Here is a 27,122-nt window from a genome sequence, read left to right as displayed (position 1 = left end):
AAAGATGGCAGCCCTCAAGTTGGCCTTAAGTTTATTAAAATCTCAATCCACTGATTCCCTGTTGGCGGGGGTGCTTGGTGCAGGGTTGGTGGGGAGACGCTGGCAGGGGGCATGCTCCTAGGCCCTGCAGTTTTGCCAGGTACCCCTCCACCCACAAGCCCTGGCCAGGCTCCCGTCTCAAAGGCGGAGCTGTTGTTAAAGGCCCAGGTTCAAGGCCCCAGGTCAGGCTCCCTCCGCCACCTCCACTCCACACTTCAGCCCCGAGCGGCACCAGCTCCAGTCTGGCTGCCCATGAGATGGAACTGGAGGGACCGACTCCTGCCATGCTGCTGGTCCCACCTCCGTCACAGAGTGGGTGAGGGGAGTTGTGGAGGCCCCCAGAGCACCCAGGCTGCCGAGAGCCCGCCCTGGACACCCAGCTCCCCCTGCACCTGTCTGCCTGCACCTGTCTGCCTGCACCTGTCACCACAAAGTCCTGGGGCCACAGCGTTGTGCACATCACTTCATGTTCCTGGGCTGGGGCTGGGTGGGGGGACAGAATCAGGAGGGGCACTAAGGTCGCCTAGGTTCTCAGAAAGGTGGACAAAAAGCAGAGGAAAGGAAAGGGCTCCCTCAGCTGGCCCCTAAAGGTAAGGGCCCCAGACACTGGACACCCCAGGCCACCTATGCATGAGAGACCACGCCCGTGTCCTCCCCTCCAGGGCCACCCCACACCTCACCCACTGTTCCTGTCCTCACATGCCCTCACTCTCCAACTTCCTTCCCCCCTCCAGCCCTCCCGAAGTCACGTGAGGTGGTGTCAGGCCTGCGGACCCCCTTCCCAGCACCCAGCACAGCTCCTGGGCTGCCCCCGCCCCTGAAGGGGGCAGGATAGAAACAGAACAGGACTGTGGAGGAGGAAGGGCTGCTTGTGTTTTTATTTTAATTTCCATGTAATTACCCTGATACTTGAAAGAAAAGGGGTCACACCCCCACCAAGGGTCTCTTCCCCAGAAAGCTAGGTGCTCTGCGCAAGGGTGGGGCAGGGCCTTCAGGGTGCTGCTTAATAGCACTATAATCCCACGAGAGTTAAATTAACAATGTCTGGGAGACAAGCACTCTCTGGGTGGTCCTGACTCCTGGCAGCTGAGGCGGCAAGCCTTCACCAAGCTGCAGCTGGAAGTCAGGATGCCTTGGACCTGCTGGGGGCTGGGACCCCGAGGGCGCCAGGGCTTCCACCAGCAAGGCCGTTTGTTTGTTATGTACTGCCACCTGCTGGTCGGTCGGGGACCCTGCACCAAGTGAGCATTTCTCAGGCTGCAAGGATCATCTCCAGACCTGCAAGGGAGATGCTGAGAAACCCAACTGGCCCACCAGCAGAACCAGGCAATTCTGCAGGGGGCAAAAGCCCACTGGCCCGAGCTGCCTCTTTGGTAAACTGGGTCCCTTTCCCCAGACAAACTCCTGTGTCGCTGGGCCTGGCTGCTCAGGTACAAGATTGAACAGCTTCTAAGGCTGCAGCTGCATTCCAAAAGTCTGTATTTCAACGTCTAATTTCTTCCTAATGACATGGGGATTACTTGAAAGAAAACAGTGCCAAGAAATAACAATGCTTTGATGCTGGAGTTTTTCAGGGCTAGGGCAGTACATTCGCCTGGGGCTCTGGGTTCTGGGACCCTCTGTACACTCACCCTCAGAAAGTGGCTGCCCACCCTTTACCACCCCCTCCTCTGCCACATCTGTGCAAGAAGCACATCGAAGCGCCCACGCAGCACTGACACGCCCATCTCTGTAGCAGAGCTGACCAACAACAGACATCTCAGTTTCTCCGTTTTATGAAGTTTTAGATAAGAAAAAAGACCACTAAAAAATGGGCACTCTTCTATAAATAACTGGTGCAGTACTTAGCCAATGAATACAACTTATTAAACAAAAATGCTCCATTGGCCAACCGTAACAACAGGATAATTATTCATATCTCAAAGTGCATTTTTACCTCTTTCAATGAAATCAAGAGACTCTGGGAGAGTGAGAAGACAGGGGTGTGTGGGATGTATTGCCCAGGTGCACTGCACTAACAGTCTGCGCTGCAGAGCAGAGTTTAAAGAACATGATTTTCCCTTCATTTGAATGACTGGGGGGCTCAGAGGTAGTTATTTCTCCCCCATCTCAAAAGCAGCCAGGACGCTGTTACCCAGACAATCAGTGAGAAGAAAGTGGGCCCCCATAGGAAAGCAGGGAATGGGGCTGCGAGCCTGGGGTTCTGGGATGGAGGAGACACAGTGACCAGCTCACACAGCAGGTGTATGTGCTATAGTGCACTGGGAGTCGGCTCTGGCCAAAGCATTTATTCCAACACGAATATTCATTTAGGTAACCATCATAACAGTCCTACAGAAGGAGTGAGAGCATCTCACTTCACAGACTGGGAAACAGGCACAGAAAGAAGAAATGACTTGCCCAAGGCCACCCAGCTATCATTGGATTAGCTTGGAGTTTGCATTTAAATCCAACAGAAAAATCCATTTTGAAAAGAACAGAATTGGATTTTCAGGTTGGGAGTGTGCAGAGTTCCAGCTTCTAAGAAACTGGAAACTGTGATCTACCCCACAGGCACCCTAAGCAAACCTGGACCACCCAGACCAAGCCCTCCCTGGTGTAGTGGATTAAAGATGGCCGCGCCTTCATTGCTACCCTGCTCTTGCATCTGAGGCTGGGTCCTCAGGAGCCTCATGGCTGATCAGCACCTCTCGCCCCTGCCACCCTTAGACCCTTGGGGTGCTGGCTCTAGGTAAGGAGGAGCTGGCCTGCAGCTGCCAGGCCATGAAGAAGCCAAGACAGCCCCTGGGGGCTGCAGGGAGAGGGCCTGGCGGTCAATCCCAGCGCATCAGCCCAGGTGCCAGGCTGGGAATGAGGAGTCTGCTGGGCACCCCGGCCCCAGCAGAGCACCAGCTGGACACCCAAACGGAGGTGCAGAGGTAGGCCCTACTCCTCGGTGATTCCATCTGAGCCATCTCAGCACAGAGCAGCCAAGCCCTCCCTGCCAACTCTGCCCCAGATCCTTGCCACCAAATCAGGAACTAATCACCATTTTATGTCATGAAGTTGTGCTAGCTCGTTGCACTACAGTAAGTCATTGGGGCTCCAGAGTTGGGGTAAACTGGAGCTTCACCAAGTTCCTGGGCACCACAGGGACCAGGCACCCAAAGCCGGTGGCAGTCACAGGAAGAGTGAGACAAAAAAAACCCATATATGAAATATACACGTGCCCAACAGGACTTGCTACCACCCCCTTGGCACCACTATTGTGCTGACAACGACCGCAATCACGGCAGCCGATACCCGCTGGCTGTGGCCGTGCCCAGGGCTTCCATGGCACACACATAGCCACCAACGACTGTGGATGTCTGAGTGCCCGCAGGACACTGTGGAAGCTGAGGCTCAGACAGAGGCCCCATGGCCCTTGTTCTTCCAGAGCCCAGACCCATAAGTAAGCAGTGTCAACTGGGCCGACACTCGCTGCCTCTCTAGAAGCCCGTCAGGCTGCCCGCTGTCCCCTGCAGCCCATCTCTCGCTTCCCTCAAGATTGAAGGGGGTCTCACCTGCACAGTGCCTGGCACTGTCCACACCACAGGGACCCAGATCAGCCGTCACATGGTCACTCACTCATTCACAAATGTTGGCTGAGCTCCCCCCTGAGCCATGCTGGTGTGGGGACTGATCACCCTCCCAGCCCCGCCCACCTGTGGAGAGTCCTCCAGACAGGCTGTGCAGGAGCAGAGATTGAGGGACTCTGGTGTGTGAGGTCCCCGACAAAGTCCCTCTTGCCTCCCAGTAACCCAGCCACGATTGGCAGCCTGGGAGGAATCAAAGTCCTAGCGGCCAAGATGGGGACAGGGCCACAGGAGGAAGCTCTCCCACCTTCCACCCTGATGCTCAGGACAGCCTGGGAGAGAGGGAGGGGGATGGACACTTCCTCCTTCACACTCTGGGAAGCTCTTCTCCACCTCCCGCCTCCCACACCCTCTCCCTGCCCAGTGTCCCTTGTCACCCACTGCCCTTCACTTCGCCCTTCTCACTCAGAGCAGGTGCAAAGCTGCAGGCTCTGGTCCCTGGGCTCCCCTCCCTCTTCATTCCTTGCACAGGGACACCTCAGAGCTGGCTTCTAGGTGACAACCCCATGTAAAACTCCTGTCCCTGACCTGGATCTGCAGGCCCCACCTGCAGCCCTCGGAGAGAGAAGCAGTGTCCCCCTGTCAGTGGAGGACATCCTAGAGGGAAGCGGCTCCCGGCTGGGCCGCCCTGGCTGCACCAGGAACCTCCTGCCCGGAGAAGCAGGCGGGGCCTCCAGGGTCTGGCCTGTCTGAGACAATTTCACAGCCGAGTGCGTTGGAGGTTTGCTCTTCTCCGAGGCCACAGGGCTGCCCGCCGAGAGGGAAATGTTTTCGGAAGCTCTGGCCAGAGCAGGAGGGCACCTTGCACCTCCGGGCTCTCCTTGGACTTCCCAGAAATGTCTGGGTTAGCTGTGGGGTTTTATTTGTTTGTTTGTTTTAAACCAGATCCCTGACACACAGCAAGCACTTGGTGAGCTCTGGCCTAGCAAGAGGCCGTGGGGCTGCCCCGTGGGGATGAGAAATGGCGCGGAGCTGGGCCTGGCCCTGAGCCTGGGGGCCTGTTCTTGGTGGTGAGAGAATTTGGTTGAATGGATGCAGGAATGAATCAAGGCCCAAACTGTCTCTTTTCCTGCCGGCCAGGCTTTGAACAGAAGGCCTCTTGACCTTTCAGTGCCAGGCACTGCCCCTCCGGCAAAACACCACTTAGATAGCTCGGAAAGGCGACGCACACTTTGGCCATGAAGGACTAGTTAAAAACACCGACTCCCATGGGGTGCGAACCTGTGGATGCACAGGGGCCCTGGGTCGGCGGGCCCCTTCACAGAACCGCTCTCATTAACAGGCCCTCGGGTCCTCCGAATGCAAACAGCACGTTCACACCCGCCGACCACGGTTTGGCTAGCTCGGCTGCAGCTTTCTCTCGGGCTGAAAAGACTCCTACCTATTTTCCATAAGGAAATCTTTGTAGCAGTCCCAGCGGAAAAGTCAAAAGTTTGACTTGAAAAAAGAAGCTACTTCAAAAGCATTGTCAGAGCGAGGTGAGGGCCCTGGAAAGTGCATACATTACAGGGGGCATCCGCTAATCAACCTCCAGGCCCCCTCCAGGGGGGCCTCTGGCTGGGGGACACGAGAGGGGCACATGCCAACACACATCTGGGGGAGGCGAGGTGGGGAGACCCACACTGAATAAAAAAGTAAATTAGCGTGTTTATGACTCACTGCTTGGACTGTGTGTGTGTGTGTGTGTGTGTGTGTGTGTGTGTGTGTGTAGAAAAATGAAAGAAAAATGTTGAGTTTTTTTTCAATAATAAAAAGGGAGCTGCTCTGCGGGGCCCCTAAAGCTTGTGAAAAATTAAACTCGACGGATTCAAACTGTCCTATTTCCACTTCAAAAGGGAAGAGGCACTGAGCTCTTCCCAACTTATCTTCAAACGCCCAGCACCCTAGAAAGTTTCTGCAAAAAAATAAAGGCTCCTGTTCCCCCAAGCGCTGTGCTGGTTACTGTGCCCACTGTCTCTCCCGCCACTAATTATACCCTTGTGAGTCTATTAATCAACTGGTAAATTATTTAGAGAGGCATGCGCTGTGTTCAGCTCTTACAAACACCACACGGAAGGCTCACTGGCAGCGGGCAGAGGTCCCCCAGGGTCTCCCCTCCACGGGAAGACGGCTCGCAGCTTGCCAGGCTGCCCCGCTCCAAACAAGAAACAGCATCCGCTTCTGCTCAGATGGGGAGATTTACTTCGTCTTTCAACTCGGCAACTCTTTGCAAGTTTTTAACAAAAGAGAAAAGCAGGCCTATTGTCGGATCTTTAGTGTGCATTTAGTGCCGAGAATATTAATTCCCCTAAAAAATGAAGCGCGTGGGCTGGGCTCTGATCTGGGCCGCTGGGACTTGGACTAGGGAAGAGCTCTGGAGATGGCTGGTAACCACCCCAGCTGGGCTCCGCTGCCTGGGTTTGCCAGGGCGAGAGCTCATTACCAGAGAGCGCAAGTCAGGCCTCCAGTCTCCCTCGAGCCCCCGCCTCTCCTCAGGTTCTATTAGGCCATGAGGGACCTTCTCCAGACTGGAATGTTTAGGAAATCGAGGGGTATGCAGGTGGGGCGCAGGTAATGCTCCATAATGATCTGCCTTTCACGTTCTCTCTGCACACCAGGAATTTTGCTTTGGGGAAAGTTATTACACCAATTAAATGGCTGTGTTCACACCTGAATGGGTGCGCGTGGAGGAGTCTGGGCCTTCCTACCTGCTGCACTGTTGGTCAGACACTCTACTACCTGACCAGCGAGCTGGGGTGGGCTGCAACGAGTGGCTCACCTCTGCTCCAGGAGGGATGGGGGATGAGGAGAGCAGAACTCACTCAAAAGTCCCCCTGCAGGGGTCACATTTTGGCAGACAGGGTCCCGACACTTCCACCACGTTCTGAGCACACTATTGAGGGGATCAAGATGAGCGTCTCTCCTGCGTAGAGCCAAGACTCAAACCAGTACAGACAAGAATCGCCTCCGGCTGGTTTTAATCCCATCCCTGGGCAGCCGAGCTCTGGAGAAAGAACAAGCAACTGCGAGAACCAGAACGATTACCGAGACCTCGTGGCTCCGCTGCTTGATTTTGGAGAGAAAGAGACTGCCCAGAGCCCGGGTGCACACACCGTCACAGGCTATCAGGGCCAACAGCCTCAGTTCAGTTGATAGAGAAACGGCTGAGGACTTGTTTTTCCAAAAGCCCCAAATCGCTTTGACTCATGTCTTACCCAGGTACAAGTGACAGGAGCTTTCTGGTGAGGAAGGCTGCATGATTCAAGCTCAACCCTGCTGTCCTTCGCAGACCAACCCCCGCCCATGGTGCCGCAGTGGCTGCATAAAGAAGGCCGCGCAGAACCCTGGGGAATAAATTTGTTCTGTTCTGCAGATGGAGTCAAAATGAGTTTAGAAGGTCAGACCTGTATATTTCAAAGTCCAGGGCACAGAATAAGCATCTCCCCATCCCTCTGTCCACGGCACCATCACCAAGAGCCTGGGATCAAGAGATTGAAGATGACTAAGATGGGGCCCTAGAGTCCATTGCCCAGAAAATGGGGAAAGAAGGGAAAACAGCACAGTTATTAATTCTGTTGCTGATTCCAAAGAAGGAGGTGTTGGCAGCACTCGTGAGGACAAAAAAGAACATGACCGAGTCTGTAGAGGTCACAGCTGGGACTCAGCATCAGAGGCCTGGTGGGGGAATAGCAGGAGGAGGCTCGAGGGGGAAGGAGGCTCGGATCTATCCGTGGAGCAGCAGGGTGAGGAGGCCGCCTGCGCAGCAGGTGCCCAACAGGAACAGGTCAGCACCTCCGGGCCACGCAGCTCCAAGTGGGTGGCTGGGGCGGGAGCCTGCCACTCCAGGGACTCCACCATTGTGACAAGTGACCAGGAGGCCAGCAGCCCAGAGGATGGGCAGAGCAGAGTCCCCATAGAGGAGGCCTAATACCCAGAGGAGCAAAAGGCGTGTCTCCAGGAAGCGCCACATTGTCTGGCCTGGGGCTGCCGAGGATGGGCAGCTGGACTGGGGTCTGCTCAGGTGGTGACGTGTGTCAGCCCTCTGCCTGAGGTCTCTCTGTCCTTATCATACCCTTCTCCTCCAGCCATGCTCCCTGCACCATGTAGACAGCCACAAGGAGGTGTCTGGCTGCTCCCCCAGGCTCCCAGGAATGTCACCAGCACCCCGGGCATAGACACCCAAACTGCACCTGGGATTCAGGAGAGAGAAATTGGAGATGCCTCCGTAGATCCCCAGAGAAGACAGGAAAACAGCCACAGCCTCCCTCTTCCAAGAGTTCTGCAGTCTAGAGGGTGCACCAACAACTGTCCTTGGGTGCTCTGGAGGGACCTTCGATCCTGGAGGGGGGGGACGACCCCCTTCCAGTTCTGCCTCCACTCAGTCAGCAATCTTCCTGAGCCCGCTCTGGGGGCCATCTCCCTGTTCCCACCAGTATGTGTCCATGCAGTGGGTAGCTCTCCTCAGACCTGGCCTTGGAGGGGATGTTGGAAGCCCAACCATGGCCTCAGATGCCAGCCACATCTCCATGCAAGAGTCCTGGCCCGGGGCACACCTGATGCTCCAGGGACTATGTCCTCATGAGCTCAGAACACAGGGTGAGGGGAAGGGACAAGGCTATTCACCACCCAAAACCTGAGCAGGTGCACCCAGGGACTGGGGACCCTGAGCCACAGATGTCATTGATACTCTAGGAAGCGGGGCAGCCTCCACCGGACCACCAACAGCAGTTACTCAGCAAAAAGCAAGGCTGTGGTTGGTGGGTAGATTCCGTGTTCAGTGGGAACTTCTCTACAAACCCAGTTTCTATGGAGAATCTCTTCCTTTGCTGGGTGGTCCCTGCAAAGCCTGGGTGGTGCGGGGCTCCTCCTGGCCAGCCGAGAGCTCTGGTTTTCTTTGCAGCGTCTCCACATCCCACTAATGAGACCCTGTTAGTGGTTATAAATGTAAATGCATTCTTTGTTATCCTGCAAGATCAGGATTAGTGAGATGACAGGATTTATTGCTTCTGTTAGGAAGATATGATACTGGTTGTTGTTGTGTCTTTAATTTTGTAGGAAGAGCAAAATTATAGAGCTACATAGTCTAAACAAACACAAAGCCGTGGGAGAAAAAAAGCACAAAACATTGAAGATGGAAGCTATCCAGGTCTCTCCAACCTCATGGGAAATGTGACAGTGCACTCAGTCTCCTTGGTAGTCACCAAAAAAGAAAAACCCAAACAAACCAAAACGGTCTGCACCTGACCTCCACGGGGACTCCCGGGTTTGTTACTGGTGGTGGGTGAGATAAGCCACTGTGCCTGAGGCACAGATGGGCCCAAGGTAACTCACTCCTGTTCCTATACAGGGAAGAACTAGCAATTGTTCCCATTCACCTCGCAGATGCCAGTTGGGTAAGTAAATACTGCGGTGCCCATAACTGACGGTCCATTAGGCTGTGCCATCGCAGGTGCCCAATGCCCTGGGAGGCCAAAGGCAAGAAGGTTACCCGGTCAGATGGTGATGAGCATGGATGAAGAAAACTAGAAGGTCAAGTGCTCGTGACCTCAAAAAGAATCAAATCAACATGCTAGTAGGACCTCCTTGGGAACTGTAATACTCCAGGACATCTCAGAGCTAAGGGCTGTGACATATCACCATCCCCAACAATCACTAAAACTGTACAATCTCATGATTGACTTGAAATATATAAATAAAATATAACGTGGATATACATAAATTAATGGAAAATTTGAACAACACTAATATGCAAAGAGCATCTACAAACCAATTACAACAAAAAATAGCTTAATTGAAAAATAGTGGCTAAGGAATTGACCAGTGGTAGAGCACTTGCCTAGGAAGCCTGAGCCCTTGCATTTGTATCCCAAACACTAAAAGAAAGAAGGAGAAGTGAAGACAAATATAGATCAATAGGGCCAGGCCACAGAAGGGCAATGCACAAGAGATGGAATCTACACTGACTGTCTCATCAGAAGGTGTTCAACCTTACCAGTACCACCAGTAACCAAGAGGCCACAATTAGAAAAAAATAAGTTTGGGGGCTGGGGCTGTAGCTCAGTGGTGAGCATGTGCCTGGCATATACAAGGCCCTGGGTTCCCTCCCCATCACCACAAAAACCCAAAACCAAACAACAATAACAAAAAATTTTTTTTTTTGCACTTAAGAGTTTGCAAAGATTGCAGCGATTAGCTACGGTGGGCAGAATAATGCTCCCCAGCCTAAAGTCCCTGGTACCTGTCGGGGGATGGGGGGATTTGCAGATGTGATTAAGTCAAGGTTCTGGGACAGGAAGTTACCCTGGACTGTTTGGGTGGGAGGGAGGGAGGGTGGCGTGAGCCAGAGGGGTGTGACGAGAGGAGCACCCTGCTGGCTTTCAGGTAGAAGAGAGGGCAGGAGCCAGATGCAGGGCCTCTAGGACCTGGACGAGGCAGGAAACACTCTTCCCTGGAGCCTCAGGAAGGAACCCAGGACCACGAACCGTAAGGACCAACGCCTGGCGTTGCTGGAAAGGAAGGAAGCAGGCATGTGCCACCGCAGGCGGGGACATGAGGGCTGGGCTGCATGCCCCATTGTTCCTGGGCACAACCATGGACCCAACCCATCAATGCATCCTGAGATACCAGGGGCAGGTCCCGACCTGCGACCTGCTGAGAGGAGCCACGCTGCCTTCATCACCAGTGTCCTGCCGCTTTCCCGTGGCACACGGCGGGGCTCAGCACATTCCAGCTGTGCCGTGATGGCCCTGCAAGCAGGGCTCCCCTCCGTCTCACGGGGAGCTGGGGCTCCAGAGGGCCTGGTGGTTTCTGGGGGCCACGCAGCTGTGGGGGCAGCACTGGAACCGAGCCACACACGACTGGTTGCCTCGCTGCCTGGCCCTCTCACTCCACGTCATTCTGGGTGTCCCTCAGTGACTTTGGAACGGGCCCCCTCTGACCTACCCCTGCACAGATCCAGGGGTCCCATGGATCTCTCTCTGCTCACTTGAACTTCACCCTGGGGACCAGGACTCCTTGGGACAGCCAGGGCAGGACGCCTCCCACAGGCACTCTCAGCCGATGGCTGGGAGCGGGCAGCCACTGCCTCATTAATCACTCTACCCAGAAAGTGGCAGGAGAAGGAGCAAGAACCCGGCTGGCCAGTGGCCCAGGTGACGGCCGTTGCCTGCTAGGATGACAGCTTCGCGGGCGTCGATTCTCCCCCTTCCCTTCTCTTCTCCTCCTTCTTTCCTCGGTACGGGGGGTTGGACCCAGAGCCTTGACATGCTGTCAGGAGCTCCACCACTGAGCAGCATCCCAGCTCTTCTCTAAATTCTGTTTTGTGATGGGGTCTCAGATACATCGCCCAGGCTGGCCTTGAAGCTGTGATCCTCCTGCCTCAGGCTTCCTAGGGGCTGGGATTTGGGGTGTGTCCACCAGGTTTGGGGTTGATCTTCTTCATGACAACCATATGGTCACGTCAGATGTGATATCTAAACTTGCACGACTGAGTGGAGGCACCACAGCACTTGTGCAAGAGACACGTGGGTGTGTGGAAAATGCAATGTCCAGGGAAGAGATGCAGAGTTTCTCAAAATCTGGCCATGAGCAGACTGTGTGTCCTCAGCAGCTCAGTGCCCTCTCTGTGCTCCTCTGTGGTCTCAGGAAGCTGAGCTAGAATGAGCTTGGAGATGTCCTTCCTAGGGGTCAGACTCAGAGTGCTTTCAGACTACAGATAAAAGGGGTATCTGGAAAGATCATCCAGTCCTGCTCCCCCACTAAACCCCTGAGGACCAGTGGCCTGTCCACCCTGGCCTGGCCTGTCCTCACATCTACAGAGCCCTCTGCACCTCCTGCTCGCCGTGCAGTAGAGGACCGGGAGGCTCTGCAGCTCCTTGCAGCACTCCATGTCACCGCTTTGAGAAGCAAGAACCTTCTAGACACCAGTGACGACCCACTGTAGGAACTGGCCTGGGCCTCTGCCTACATGAACGCCCAGTTGTTCTCCCCGACCTTGAGCCCTGGTGCTCAAGCACTGAACGCAGAGCACGTTCTCTGAAGCCTCAGGTGGTGGCAGGTTAAGGGAAGCCTGGCCTACCTGTCACCTTCTTCTCCAAGAAGGACCAGATGAGCTCGCCGATTTTTGACTTGTCTGCCACCGCCTCTTTCAGCAGCTGCCCGCAGCACACTGATGGAGAGAGGAGCAGAAAGACACCCGTCAGACCTTGAATAGAGGGAAGATGGAGAAAAGGGACCTCGGGGCAGGGCTGGTGCTTGCGTGCTGGGGTGCATTTGGCTGTCGTCCAAGGCAAGGTCGACGTCAGAAAGCAGCTGGGAGAGAAAAGGATGAAAGGAACTGGGCAGAGAACAGATTAAAAGTGGACAACGTGGGGCACGTGTGAGGCCCTGGGTCCCATCCTCACGCCACATACAAGGATGATTACATAAAATAAAAGTTTTAAAGACATATTTTAAAAAGCTGTAGACAACGTGGGATGACACTGACAAGGAGGTCCCTGAGAGGCCGGTGGCCCTGGAATGACTGAACAGAGTGCGCAGCTCTCTGGGTCGCTGTGGAGGATGAACGTTGGCGTGGGGAAAGGCTCCTCCCGGACACCACCACACAGGGAGGGCGGGGATGGCGTCTCCACAGACCTTCTGCTCTGAAAGGTGTTCCAGGGATGGTGGGTACACAACAGGTGGCCAACTGATATGCAGTGGGCTCAGCTACTTTAAAAGGCCACACTGGAGTGAGTGCCCTGCTGCACGGCCACATCCCACGGAGCAGGGTTCTTTTCCATCATGCCCCACCGTGTCCCCAAGCCTGGGCCATGGCTGGCATGTGGGAGAGGCTGGGCAACAGGTGCCGGGTGAATACACACCGCCTCCCACCTCCTGGACTAGGAAGGCCCTCAACAGCCAGAGCACAAGACTCAGGCTGCGTCTTCACGGAGCCGCTGACTGCACGACCTTGGCTTTCTGACCTTCAGGGGGAGGAGTTTTCTGCTTCTACTAAAGAAACCGGAAACCATCCTGAAATTAGCAGGATGACATGAGGTTTGTGACAAGGACCATTATGAAGATTTAGTCCTTAACAATGACGTGCTTAACTCCCTATGCAAAGGACAGCAGGAATCTTGTCCTGAGCGGTGGGCAGTTTCACAGCAGAGACAACAAGGGCCGATGGGAGTGTTCCCAGGGCCAAGTCTGCTTTGTCTTATTCCTTCTCTCAACAGCCTGAGGCTGTGATAAGCGAAGGAAGCTGTTTCCGGGAGAGATCCAGGAAGGGCAAAAGGGGGATGCGAACTAGGTCTGGAGGAGATGGAGAGGCCTCGGGCTCTGGCCACGAAGGAGCAGCAGAGGCCATTTTTACTCTTCACCTAGAAAGCTACGAAACTGAGCAAAATCCGTGAAGCCACTCTTTCCATCCTTGGTTGGCACGGGGCTGTGACCTTGAGAGGGGAGACACCCAACATGAGCCCCACAGTCACCCTGGATCCCACCCGTGGGCACTTCTCAAACCAGCACAGAAGCGGGGCACAGACCGAGCAGCAGTGTCGCTGGGTGGAGGAGACAGCCTGGAGGTCGGGATCCAGAGCTGGAATCTGAGGAACAAGCTAATGGAGGGGGGAGCAGGCACGGAGGTCCCAGCATCTGCATGGAGCTCGTCAATACAAAGCTGCACAGGTGCAGAGGGAGCCTCCTCGGGGCCTGGGAAAGGAAAGCTACGGGGAAGCTGAAAAGGGAATGCAATTCACAGTGCTGGGGATGCCGGCACTGCAGCCAGAGGGAGTCCTGTTGAAGATCCCAGAGACTCAGTGGAGACCCCAGAAAGGTGACACTGAGGTGTAAAGGTGCCCTAGCCCTGTGGTAAGGACTCTGGGATGCCTCATTTAAATAGCCTCAAAGTGAGGGGCTGAGGCGGTAGCTCAGCGGCAGAGCAGTTGCCTGCATGTGGGAGGCACTGGCCGGGTTCTGAGCGCTGCATATGATGAAACAAGTAAAGGCATGTTGTCCGTCTGCAACTACAGAGTGATCTTTTTAAAAGTCTCAAAATCAAGTTGATTCTCCAGTAAATTAGCTGCCTGTTAGAACTCAATTCTTATTTATTTATTTATTTTTAGTTGTTGATGGATCTTGTTTTATTTATCTGTATGTGGAGCTGAGAATCCAGTCCAGTGCCTCACACATATTAGGCAAGCGCTCTGCCACTGAGCCCCAGCCCCAGCCCCCAGAACTCAATTCTTTTAAACTCAAAATTTTTCAAGCAGAAGCACATGTCCAGCATATAAACAAAGACTGCTTGACATACAGAAAATCAGAAAAAGGCAAGCCTCTTCAAGGACAGCATAAAAGCCATAGAACCCGAGCGAGGGATGGTGGAGATCAGACCTGGTGCACCCAGCCAAGCCCAGCTGGGGAAGGTGAGGCAGGAAGATGGCAAGTCCAAAGGCAGCCTCAGCAATTTGGTGAGGCCCTTAGCAATTTATAGAGGTTGTCTCAAAATTAAAAAAAAAAAATTAAGAGCTGGGGATTTGGTTCAGTATTTAAGCACCCTTGAGTTCAATCCCTTGTACCAAAAAAAAGAAAAAAGGATTGGTACACCAAGTCGTTAAAACAGTAATTATAGATATAGCTAAAACTTTAAAGGAAAAGGTAGTTAAAATGAGTGAGCAGATGGGGAATCTCAGCAAACAAATAAAAACTACAAAAATAGAACCAGATGGAAATTCTGGAACTGGAAAATACAAAATCTTACATGAAAGGAATCGCCGGATGAGCTGCAGCGGATCTGGAGACAGGAAAACAGGCAATGGAGGAATTAGAAACTGAGCGGAGATGGGGAGGAAGGTCTGGGGCAGAGGAACAGTCTGACTTCCTGGCCACCCAGAAGAGAGGGGTGGGGCATGTGAGTGATGACAGAGGAGAACCTGGTGACCCACAGTGGCCACACATCCAAGAGTCTTGGAGACTAAGCAGGATCAGCACAAAGGAAGCCATGCTTTGATGCACCAGAGTCAAATTGCTGAAAGCTAAAAAGAAAGAGAAAACCCTAAAAGCAGCCAGAGCGGGAGGAAAGACGCTTCATACACAGAGAAACAAAGACGAGAGAAGCTGCCGGGGAGTCCTCATCAGAGGCAGTGCAAGCCCGAAGACAATGGATGACATTTCCAAAGTGCTAAGGGGGAGAAACCTGTCAACACAGATCTTTGCAAAGTGCAGGTACAACAACCACACTGGCAGACACACGAAAGCTGAGAGGATCTGTCACCAGAAGACTTTGACTAAAAGAAATATTAAAGGAAGTTCTTTAGGCTGAGAGAAAATGATACCCGATGGAAGCCTGGATCTACACCAAGGAAGGAAGAGTGTTAATAGGCAGGACAGTCTTCCCTCTTATTTCCTCACTTCAACACAAATGGCTTTTAAAAGAAAAATAGTTATGATACATTGTGGAGGTCACACAGCAGCACGAAGGACCGCGGCCTATTGGTGGAACGCAGTGCCATGGGGATGTGCCATGGTGAAGAGGTGCAAGGGTCACCCCAGGACCGTGACGAGCCGAGGGCACACGTTCAATCTCTAGAGCAACCACCAAGAAAGTCAGAGAGACACTCCTAAGAGGGCAACCTCACAGATGAAATGGATCACTACAGCTAGCTGGTTAATCCAAAGAGAGCAGGGGAGGAGGAGGGGAGCGGCCAACCCAGAGAGAAAACGGACACCAGGGTGGGGAGTGCAGCCCCCTGTGAGACAGCTGAGAAATGCACCGAACTCTCCAGCTACAAGACAAGGAACGCCCGCTCGGATTTTTAAAAACAGCAAATCCCCAGTATGTGTTGTCTGTGAGGCCCATATTTAAAACGTCACGATACAGATAGCTTTAAAGAAAAGGAATAGAAGATAAACCACGCGGACACTGATCACAAGGTGAGACGACCACGTGTCAGACCAAGTGGACTCTAAAAATACGAAGATTAATAGAGAGGTAGAGGATATTGCCCAGCAATAGAAGGGTCATTTCATAAGAAGACATAACAAGACTTAATGCATATGCACTGAAAAAACTACATGGAGCAGACACTGGAAGAAAACAGACAAATCCACAATTAGAATTGGAGATTTTAACCCCTCTCTTCCAGTCAGTGAGATCATAAGTCTAGAGAAGTCATTCAGGACCTGGAAGGTTTGAACAGCGCTGTCAAAACCTCATCCCGACTGACATTTACTGAGCGTTATAGCCAACAACTTCAGGATCCGTGCTCTTTTCTAGTGCACATGGGATTCACCAGTGCAGACCATATGCTGGGCCATAAAAAGTATCAAAAACTTCAAAGCAACAAAATTAGAGAGCAATAGAATCAGAAATAAGTAAGAAAAAATAATCTGGAAAATAATCTCCAAATATTTGGAAACTAAATGATGCACTTCTAAATAAAATACAGGTGCCAAAAAGAAACCACAAGGGAAATTAGAAAGCTTTTTGTCTGTGTGTGTTTTTTTATGGTGTGTGTGTGCGCGCGCACCAGGGATTGATCCCAGAGGCATTCTCCCTTTGAGCCACATCCCCAGTCCCTTTTATTTATTTATTTTTTATTTATTTAGATTTTTGAGACAGCTCTCCCTAAAGTGCTTAGGGCCTTGCACATGGCCCAGGCTGGCCTTGGACCTGCCTCAGCCTCCTGAGTCACTGGGACTACAGGTGTTTGCCCAGCTTAAAAATAAGACTTTTTTTTTCAAGTTTTCTTTGTAGTTGTAGGTGGACAGATGCCTTTTTAAATATGTTTGTTTATTTTTATGTGGTGCTGAGGATCGAACCCTGTGCCTCACACATGCCAGGCAAGTGCTCTGCCACTGAGCCCCAGCCCCAGCCCTACAAAATATTTTTAACTGAATGATAATGAAAACACAGCGCCCCAAAGTGGGGTGAAGAGGAGTGGTGTTCAGCAGGAACTCTGTGACGGCAGCTGCCCAGTGAGGGAAGAGTGACAGAGGCCCTGCCCATGGCCACCTCACTCGAGCTCACCCTGTCAAGACAATCCTGGAGCAGTGTCCCCTCTCCCAGGGACTCTGTCATGGTGTGGATGTGATGTGTCCCTAAAAGCTCCCGTGTGAGACGATGCGAGAAGGTTCAGAGGGGAAATGATGGGTGTGAGGGCTTAGCAATCAGTGAATCGACCCCGCGGGCATGACCTGGGTGGTAACTGAATGGGGCGGGGTGTGGCCGGGGCCCCAGGGCGCCGTTGGTATACATTCTTCGTCTGGGGATGGAGACTCCCTCTGCTCCCCTTGCCACACTCTTCAGCCCTGAAGTTCGGCCTCACTCCGAGCCCAAGGAACCGAGCCATCTTCTGTGGACTGAGACCTCTGAAACCATGAGCTCCCAAAGAAACTTGCCTCCTCTAAAGTTGTGCTTGTCGACCTTTTAGTCATAGCAGCAAAAAACAAAACAAAATAAAAAACCGACTAAAACAGACTTGAAGCCGAGAAAGAAAAAAAGGATCGTATCCGTGGTCAAGATGTTGGACTAAGGCAAATGTCTTCCTGCGGTGGGCTTTGATGAGGGCTTTGGAGGGCCACAGTGGGGGATGCGAAGGAGCAGGCGCTGGCTGGCAGGCCGGGCTGGGCCTGCAGTGAGGGCCTTGTCCAGCCTCGCTGGGCCTGCCCGCCTGGTCTCCTGCACACTCCAGCTCTTCTTCCTCCACACCAGTCCTCTCCATGTATCCAATAAGGTGCGCGGCATTCAGTAGATGCCCCATAGGTGCTATTAATATTAGTCCAGGGAATCCCTCATGGTTGATTTTGACTAGAAAATTCTGCTTGTTATAAAAACAAGCCGATCCACATTGCGATACACCACTCCACGGAGACAACCAGTTCCCGGGTGGAGGCTTCTTCAGATTTTGCATGTGCATAGGCCAACGTGCTTCGTGTTTTTTGACAGGGCTGAGTGAACTGCCTTCCGCCCCCTCTTCCAGCAAGATGTTGCTTTTCGCGGGGTGTGAGGGTGCCTCTTGTTGTCCCCATACGGGGAGCACTTCAGTGGAATCCAACCCTAGGCGTGAGTCACCAAGTGGGCGGATCTGCACAGTGAGCATCTCAGTCAGCAGTGACTTTTTCCTTTCAAAAAGTTGTACGCATTTGTATTCCCACCTATTATAAAAGGGGGTCTTTCGACAAGCGTGGAGGGCTCAATGCTGGGCAGCTTGCATGTTTGGAGGTGTGCTCCTCTGACTCAGGGCTTCCGCAACGTGGAGATTAGGACCACACCAAGTGGCCCCAGAGGAGCAGACAGCGCCCGGAGCCCTGGTTCCGCCAGGCTTCTGCGGAGAGCCCTGAACGGCACGGTGCTGTCTCTTGGTACCTGAGGTCCCTTCAACTGGTTCCTTGGATCTTCTGATGTCCCCTATTTATCAAGAACACCTTGGGGAAAAGCAAACTTTCTGAATTAGTTTTCAAATGCTCCATGACCTAGAGTCCCATGAGGGACCCTCACTACAAAGCTCCACGAGCATTTCTATTTTCATTTTTGGAAAAATCCAGGCAGGTAATATCATCTCTTCACAACTGCTGTGCTGAAAGCAATTTAGATTTTAAAAAATGCCTGAGCGAGAGTAACTGCTAGGGGAATCGCAGCACGAGCCGATTACTCAGAGAAAGCCGGGTGCTGATAAGGTGCTCCTGTTGTTCTCAGGTCCACCAGCTCTGCCACGAAGGCTCTTGTGTCCTTCCACGCAGCAGAGAGTGCGGACACTTGGAGGAGCACGTGGGTGCGGCCACAGGTAGCCTGCCGCTCATCCTCAGCCACCGCCAGCTCCCGTTTCTACCTGTCCCCAGCCATCCCCACCCACTGCCACAGACTTCATCTTGGAATACTCTTGATATATCAAATTGAAAGAAGGAATGATTTTAATAATTCCATTTTTCCAAGAAAAGGTAAATGCAGCTGGGTGCTGAGGCATTTGCCTATAATCCCAGCAACTCAGGAGGCTGAGGCAGGAGGATCACAAATTCAAAACCAGCCTCAGCAACTTAGGGAGGCCCTAAGCAACTTAAAGACACTGTGTCTCAAAACAAAAAATAAAAAGGGCTGAGATGTTGCTCAGTGGTTAAGCCTCCCTGAGTTCAATCCCTGGTACAAAAAAAAAAAAAAAAAAAAGTGGATGCAGAGAATGTACACGTTATCCTAAAGTGTTTTCCACACTAACCAAATCTGCAGTGTAACTGTTCAGTTCTCCCTCTTGATTTTACAGGTGTGACTTTTGTCCTTGATTCCTGGCTAGTCCCTGAGGGTCTGGAATTTCAAGTTGGAGCAAACCTAATTGAAAAGCATTTTTATTCCAACTGTGATTCTTTTGGGTGCTATATGTATGAATATATTTGTGCATGTGTATGTATTCTCTCTATAGATTTGAATGGTGTGGATGTATAATTTGGGGGTGTGCATATACATATTTATAAATCTGGGGGTGCAGGTCCCGTGTTCTCTTGGTACATAAAGCAGAGGTAATGCAGGCTGGCTGTGCAGCATGGGGGTGGCGCCTCGTCTCCCTCCCTCTGCCCCTCACTGCACCTCCTACACTCGCCTCCTCCTTCCCAGCCCTTGATCCTCCTGAACACAGGCCGCCATTCCAAGACCGCCTGGGACCACCTCGGCAAAGACCTGGAGAGCTGATTTCAATATTTTCTCTCCTCCTGGTAAAATATTTATTGAAACTGTGCAGAGTGAGAAGTCTTCCTCTGGTTCAGAAATTGTTTGCCTGTAAATACCCTGACCTGGGTTGGGGGAGCGGAGGAGACGGGAGCAAATAAATCAGCAGCAGATGCCTATTAGGAGCCGAGGCTCCCGGCGAGCCAGCCGCAGGGCTGCAGGAGAGCTCCTGGGCGGCAGAGACACCAGCCAGCAGGCCCAGGGAGACAGAATGATGACTGGAAACGTTCCGGCTCTTTGGGCTACGGACACGTTTTTGCTGGTTGATGTCTTTATGGCAATATTCTTCAGGAGGAAAAATCTTATACCTGTAAAGATGGACTAGCTGGAAATTGTTCAGAGCAGAGAGCAAGAAAGAAAACTGATATGGATTCTTCCTGCCCTCCACCAGCCCGTAAAATGAGGAAGCTTGTGGGGCAGAAGGCAAAGAAGGCTCTAGAAGCACTGCTGCTTCTGGGCACTCACCGTTGACAAGGCCATATTTTTGGGCCAGGAGGCCAGCCTGCAGCCTCTTCCCGCTGCCCATGGGCCCCAACAGCAGCACCCTCGGGGTGAATGGGGCATTGGATCGATGGCCACTTTGGACGAAGGTCAGAGCTGGAAAGAGAAATGAGGATAATAAGCCCAGACCCTAAGGGTAGGGAAGCCAGCCCACGACCCCTCTGCATGGCTCCTTCCGTGGCCATCAGTATTTCTCTTTTATGGCACCATAGAAACCCTCGGTGCCCCCGACCTGCAGGAACGAGCTCCCCCCCCCCCCCCCCCCCCCCGCCTGGGACTGCCCTGGAATTGCACTAGAGCCCACACAGGCGGCCGCTGGCCTGCAGGTTGAACTGGGGCTGGGTGTGCTGCAGAGGGAGGTTGGCTCTGGCACGTGACAGGCTTCCAAACTGCATCCTGGCTGAGCCTCTGACCTCCAGCCCTGGGCCAGGCAGGTCCCCCAGGGGAGGTGTTGGCTGGGTGTCAGTCTCAGGCTTTGATGAATGCGTCAGGCCATGCTGGAGGCTCCTGTGCAGGGACTTCTAAAGGACTTGGGAATTGGTGGAGAATAATCTGTGCAGCGGCACTCCAGTGACACCAACTTTGTTGCAAGTCTCCAAAGAGGCGGTGGTGAAACAGGTCACAGGAGTGGCAGAGACGCACCCCTGGCATTTGATGAACAAAGACGTGGAGAGGCAGGGCCGAGCACTGCTGACAGGAGACCTGCACCACAGGGGCCCTGGATGCGGAGAAGTCCCAGGGAAAAGCACTGAACATCAAACAGGCCACCTCCCACTCCAGGACACACGAGGGGGGCTCAGACAACAGGCTGGTGGGGCTGTGAAGAGCAGGCTTCCGGGCGGCCCTGGGGAGCTGCCTACCAAAGGGGCCAGCCATAACAGGGCCTCCCCACTCGCCTCACTTCTTGCAGAAGCATCAGCGTTCCCTGCAATGCCAGCCTCGGGACCCTGACTATCACCACTGCCATTGTCCCGCCAGGGGATCCCGTCCTGGGCAGAGGCCTGAGCCAGCATGCCACTCTCAGGAATGTGCCCCCAGAAACCATTTAAGGTCCCTGTCTGGGGTTTCTGAGCCTCAGCACATGGAAGCTGAGGCCACATGGTTCCTTGTTGTGGGGTGTCCTAGGCACTGTGTGGTGCTGAGAGGCAATCCTGACTTCCACCCACAATGTGCCAGAAGCACGACTCCATGCTGTGCAACCAGAAACTGCTTTCAGACAGTCAACTGTTCTCCCTTGGAACCTGGGGGCCGCGGGGACAGAACTGTCCCTAGTGAGGATCCTTGGGCTCATTGGGGGATTATTTTGTGGGATGGATCATCAGAGACATCACCAACCCCCTCCTTAGAACTAATGGCACAGGAAAGTCAAAGCTGGCTGTCATCGTCACCATCACGGCCAGCATATATTAACCGCTGAGCTAAGCACTCTGTAGTCACTCCCTCATTTGAATGGCCCACAATCCCACGAGGAAGGTATCATTCTTGTCCCATTTTACAGATGAGTCAATCAGGCTCCGAGACAACGCTCCAAACCCACCACCATGGGCACCATTTCCCCACTGAGAGCCCGAAACTCAGCAAGGGGCTCCAGTAACGCTCTCCTCAGACCGCCCATGATCCAGAGCCTCTGAAAAGCACCAAATGCTACAGGCAAGGCCGCCTGCTTACAAATGACGCTTAATTTACAGTAAATAACTAAGTTAATTAGAAGTAATGATCCCCCAGACGGTCTCGCCATCTGATTATTCTTTTTAAGAAATATGTGGTTGCTGGGTACACTGCAGAGAGATTAAAAAAACAACACAGAGAGAATTCTGCATTCCAATTTCCAATTTATCTCTCCGCATTATTAATTAATAATAATTAATATTCAGACACATTTTTATTTACAATTCCAGGCATGAATTCTTTATGAACAATCATATGAACTTTTAAATTTAATTAAGTAATTTGGAAGTAATTAATGTGTAAATTCAAAATCATGGCATAAGATAAACATGGCGATGTTTATCTTAAGAGCGTAGAGTATTTGCTACTAAAGACCCTTCTGAGATGCAAAGCGCTGAAAATTATAAGCCTGGCATTTCTGAAAGCACCGTCCTTTTCCAGACACACGCCTGGGGGCTGGTGGTGCCTCTAGACGGCATGACTGTTCCAGAGACTGTAGCAGGACAGGGCAGCGGGGGGACAGCGGGAAGCACCCAGGGGCTCAAACCAGGTCTCATCGTGATAAACCTTTCTTTAAGGAGACCCGAGGGAGCAGGTGAGAAAGGACGTCACCAGCCGTCTAGTGTCCTCAGTGTCTGTGTCGAGCCTGTATCATGTCGAAACAGACTGAATGCCTCGGTTTCCAGGAGTCGGTGGACAGGGAGAACTGGGTTTTGACACAGCAAGACTTTTAAAAAATCATAACACAGTTCTGGGGACAGAGTGGTTCTGCCTTCCCTCTGCCTTCATAGGCAGGATGCTGAACCGCGGTGACCACACTTGGGAAGGGCACGGAGAGCTTCCTCACCAGCCACTGGGCTCTCCTGTGGACACACCACTGGGGACCCTGCTCCTGGGCGGGGGGCATCTTATGCATGGCAAGCCCCAGGCTCAGGGTGTTAAGACCGAGGCCAAAGATGGCAAAGCCATGTGTGCTGGGCAAGGAGTCGACCACACCAGGGCTCCGGCAGCGCAGAGGGCAGGCCCTCCTCCCTTGGTGCCCATGGTGGCGCACGTGGTGGCCCGCCACTCGGGATCATGTCTGGACCTCCGCTGTGCTGTGGACGGCAGCACAGCGCCAGGAGCAGGACGGCTCTTCCCTGCTCTGAACCTGAGTCTTGGTTGTGATAGTGTTTTTTTTTTTTCTTTTTTTCCCCTTTTTGCAGTGCTGGGGGCTGAGCCCAGGGCCTCGCACAGGCCTGGCAAGCGCTCCACCACGGAGCACGCCCAGCCCTCGGTCCCAACCTTCATACGGCGGCTCTTCCTTCTCCTTCAGGGTCAGGTCCAGACTCTGCCACCCCATCCCTCACCTCTCCTCCTCCCACCTCTATCTCAGTCAAACTTCCCACGGGCTAGAGACACGACCACGTCCAGGTGTAGGACACGGACACTGCCCCAGTCTCCCAGTGGGGCACTTCAGGGACCCTGCACACACACGCTCTGGGCAGGGGAGTTGGACATCTATGACTTGACTCCTGGAGTCCCAGCACCCCTAGGCCATGGGCTGCTGCCAGATGGGTGATGCTGACACGCACGGTGGGCCTGGGCCTGGGGCGGTGCCCAGGGTGTGACTTCCCGTTTGTGTTTACCCTGGTAGAAGACGTCTACACATGGCTGGTCAGCATTGATGGTCTTCAGGATTTTGGGGTAAGAAGGAAGGATCCTGATGATGTTCCTATGATATACCAGCAATTTCTGGGCTGTCTCCAGCTCTGAGATGCCCTCTGGCTCTATCAGACGGTTCTGGACTTCAAGTTCCGGGGGCCAGTCGAAAGTGGTGTGATAGATCTCTGCACAGAAAGAGGAGCAGTTACCACCACCCTGTAGGGCTGCTAGGGGGGCTGCTGTGCCTGGATAGGGCTCTTCCCTGGAGGCCCAGCTTGTGGGTGACTGACATCCCAGGGCCTGAGAGCGCCGGGCCTGCTCTCCTTAACACAAGGATAAGAGTCACCCAGGGTAGGGCTGCCATGAGTTTCTGAGTGCTGGGCCCGGGCCCGGCTGATAGGCCTGCAGACCCTCACAGCAATCACATCATTAAGTACCAGTGAGAAAATGAAATCTCACAGAGGTATCCCAGGTGGTACTGCTGGAGAGGGGCGGAGCCCCGGGGCCACAAAGCCCAGGTCTATCACTCCCTGTCCCTGCCTGCCCAGGGTCCTCCTGTCTTCACTACCCGTCGGCAGGTCCTGGCCTGTGGCACCTGCCAGTTCCCGGGTAAAACACATGCCTATTCACCTGTGACCACAGCAAAGAGCTCAGGTGTACTGCTTCCCAGGGAGATGGAGACAGGCCCCACCCCTGGTTCCCATGTGTGGCCCCGAGCCAGGAGGGGAGCTCAGCAGAGTGAACTCAAAGCCTGGGCGCCCCACATCCACACTTGAGTCTGGTTCTACAGCAAACAAGCCCCTCTTCCACCTAAAGGTCTCATCTGCTGAAGTCCCCAGTTTCCCAGTGTCGTCCAGCTCACAGCCATACTCTGCTGGCCCGAGTCACCTCCCAAGCACTGTTCTCAGATGCCCAGAGCAGGGTGAGTGCGCAGGGAGTGAGGAGTCTCCAAGTGTTCTGGAAACCCACGGGGGGTGGGGCGTGGAGACAGCCCTACCTCGAGTCTGAGGGTCAATCCTCTTCCCCAGGTTCCTTTCGATCAGCACAGTGTCCGGAGCACTCAGCACGACTGGGCAGGGGAGACAAGGAGCAAACGCAGACGTGCTGGGCAGCCGACCCTCACGGACCAGTCCTTGCTCTATGCTTCGTTGGCTGCTCCCACCACCACCTCCCATCCCCAGGAACTCCTAAAGACAAGGTCTTCCCGGCACTAAGTCACAAAGGGTATCCTCTCGGGACCCGGGACAGCCCACTATCGACCCGCCCCGGCTAACAACCTTCACTGACATAAACAACCGCACGATCGACATCTTTGTCTAGATGCTTCTGCCACATTTCTAATGGTCACTCCCTAAAGAGCTTCTCAGATGGGGTTTCAGGCCCAAGGAACCCGCAGGGTGAGAGTAAACCGCCACCTGGCTTCATGACAAGTGGCACTGTGCCTGGGTCTAAGGCTGCATTTAATTCAACACATCTTTTTCTTGTGGGTCCCCAGACCTTCCTGGGTGGTGGCTGGGACAAGGATGGGGCTTGTGGAGCCATCACACCCGGCCCTCCTGGCAGGGCCTCGGGGTACTCACTGACGTGCCTGGGGGCGATCCCCAGGGTCTGGATCACCAGCGCCTGCTCCCGGGTCTCGGGGATGCCGTCCAGGATCCAGCCCTAGACAGAGGAGGTTAAAGGGGTGCTCGGCTCATCTGTTTTTAGATTTTTAAAAATTATTTTTAAAAGAACATAATAACTTTATGGAAGAACTGGAGCTTTTCAGACAAGGAAACGAATGTCTCTGATAACGGCATCGCCTTCCTCCACAACTCCTCTCTTCCCCCCAGATCCACATTTATGGTCATAATCAGAATGTGTGCCCCCGCCTTTTTTTTTCAACGCTGGGGATCCCACCCAAGGCTCATTCACACTGCCTCTGAGTGCGTCCCCAGCCCAACATGCACTTCACGTCCTGATTCTTTCTACCACGTGTCAGCGCGACCTCAAGCGTTTTCCACATTGCAGCGGGTCTCCATTGCCTCCATTTTCGGTGGCTAAACAATGTCCATCAAGTGGGTGTGCTGCAGCTACCTAGCCACGCCCCCCAGCTGGACAGGTCAGCTCAGTGTCCACTAGCGTAAGTCACACTGTGATAGGCCTCTTGTGCACACAGCTCTTCTCACACTTCCAATTCTTTCCTACAGAGTTTCAGAACATGCAGAAAAGCTGAAGTAGCACTGCAAGTCTCCAGGAACACCGCGCACCTACAGGCACCACTGAGACACTTGGGCTTATCTCCTTTTCCTGAAAAAGGTCCTCTTTTCCTAGGGTGGGAGGGAAAGAATCACACACATTTTGTGATCTGTTCCTTTCACATGGTAAGAACATGGCAGGAATGTTTTGCATGTCACCAAAGGCTCCTCCCCAGAGGTTTCGGTGGCAGCCTGAGCTGACCTGCCGCATGCTACCTACGCCAATACTGTGCTCGTTGGGTTTGATGCCACTGTTTCATCATTATTAAAAAACGCTGTTCATATGTTGTTTTGCCAAGAATCAAATATCCTCAAGGTGAATTTCCAGAAGTTGACACCTTCTCTTGTGGCTTTTGACATATTTTGCCATACAACTCCACAAAATTGCCTGGCCAGTTTATAAGTTCAATGGTGGAACCCCTGTTTCCCTGCATATGGCTTTTGTTGGGCATCAACTTGAAGGAACTCTGTCCAGCAAAATATGCCACTGCTGCTTTGATTTACATTAGTAAAGTTCAATATTTTTCCGTGTTTATTGGCTATTTAAATTTTTTCTTTTCTAAAATGTATATTCGTGTTATCAATCCACTTTCCCCTTGGGATTTCATCCTTTTATTTACTTATAAGAGCTCTTTATATATTAAGAATTTTAACCCATTTTGGCAAACACCACCACAAATCCTCTGAGGCCAATGATATCCTCGGGGTTTTCTGTGGTTTGTCTGTAGCCTTTGAATTTTGTGTAAGGTGTTGTTTTAACACACTGGCCTGCAGCCAAGACAACTGCTCCTTTTCTCTTTGGATTCTGGCATTGTGTGGATGTATAAAGAGATCTTCCCACCGCAAAGCTAATATTCGCTTGCATTTAAACCATGTTTTCTTATGTTTTTACTCTTTACACTTAAATACTTAAAAGTGCATGTTTTCTTTTGTGAATGGCACGCAGCTGTGACCTGTTTCCTGTGGCTTGCCGGCTATCCTGACTTCATCTGTCAAAAGTCTCTCTGTTCCCCTCCAAAGTCTCTTTTGTCATAGTCTAGATGCTGATATGACCTTGGCTTTGGCCTCTTTCTGCCTGTAGATGATTAAACTGTTCTTATTTAACCTTTGAAATGATTGTTGTTTTATAATTTATTTTTATGACTAATTAATAGAATATGCTTCCCTTCCCATTTTTTCAATATTTTTTCTTCCAGGAAAGCATCAAAAAAAATTGTTTGTCAAGTTCCAAAATAGAAATTCTGGGAGGATTTTTGAATGACATTAAATGTGTGGATTAATTCATGAAGAACTGACGTTCTTACAGGATCAAGTCGACGCATTATCTTCCCATTTGCTTAAGCTGTTTTCTATGTCCCTCAGCAATGTTCACATTAAACAATTTCTGAAGGCCTTTCAAGTCCCAGGAGTCTAGAGTTAGACACACACACTGTTTAATGCTTGGGGCTCGATATCCAGATAAATCAGCAAAGTGAGCTCTCAAAGAGTGAAATATAAGAGCAGATCGCTCCAGTCTCAGCTCCGCAGAGCAGGGAGCCCGGCAGGCAGGCGCTGGAGAGGAGGTTTGGGATACAGGTTCCCCAAGAGAAACACCTGTCAGAGACACCTCCCTCAGAGCCTGACACCTCAGGTTCAGACTCAAGGTCACTCACACCTCACACCCCAGGACTTAGAGGACACAGGGCAGGTGGGGTGAGAGGTGTCGTCTTGCAAAAACCAGCATAGTGCCCGCATTTCTATTCTATTAGA

At 52.6% G+C, this 27,122-nt stretch overlaps 1 protein-coding gene across 5 annotated transcripts in view; it reads right to left on the bottom strand.

The window, feature by feature from the left end:
* AK8 (adenylate kinase 8) overlaps positions 1–27,122 on the bottom strand; it is a 109,489-nt gene that overhangs the window by 53,927 nt on the left and 28,440 nt on the right. For 4 of the 5 annotated variants that reach the window (XM_081278712.1, XM_081278714.1, XM_081278713.1 and 1 more), the window contains 5 exons: positions 24,717–24,798; positions 24,134–24,205; positions 23,121–23,321; positions 19,789–19,920; positions 11,710–11,799 (listed from right to left, as the gene is read on the bottom strand). In XM_081278712.1, coding sequence (XP_081134838.1) covers positions 11,710–11,799; positions 19,789–19,920; positions 23,121–23,321; positions 24,134–24,205; positions 24,717–24,798 — 577 coding nt within the window. The remainder of the gene's footprint in view (positions 1–11,709; positions 11,800–19,788; positions 19,921–23,120; positions 23,322–24,133; positions 24,206–24,716; positions 24,799–27,122) is intronic. The other variant, XM_081278715.1, reaches the window with a different exon arrangement.

Source organism: Spermophilus citellus (genome assembly GCF_964194105.1).
Source record: "Spermophilus citellus genome assembly, chromosome: 2".
Taxonomy (NCBI): Eukaryota; Metazoa; Chordata; class Mammalia; order Rodentia; family Sciuridae; genus Spermophilus; species Spermophilus citellus.
Note: the sequence above shows the minus strand (reverse complement) of the source record. Positions and strands in the feature narration are given on the sequence as shown.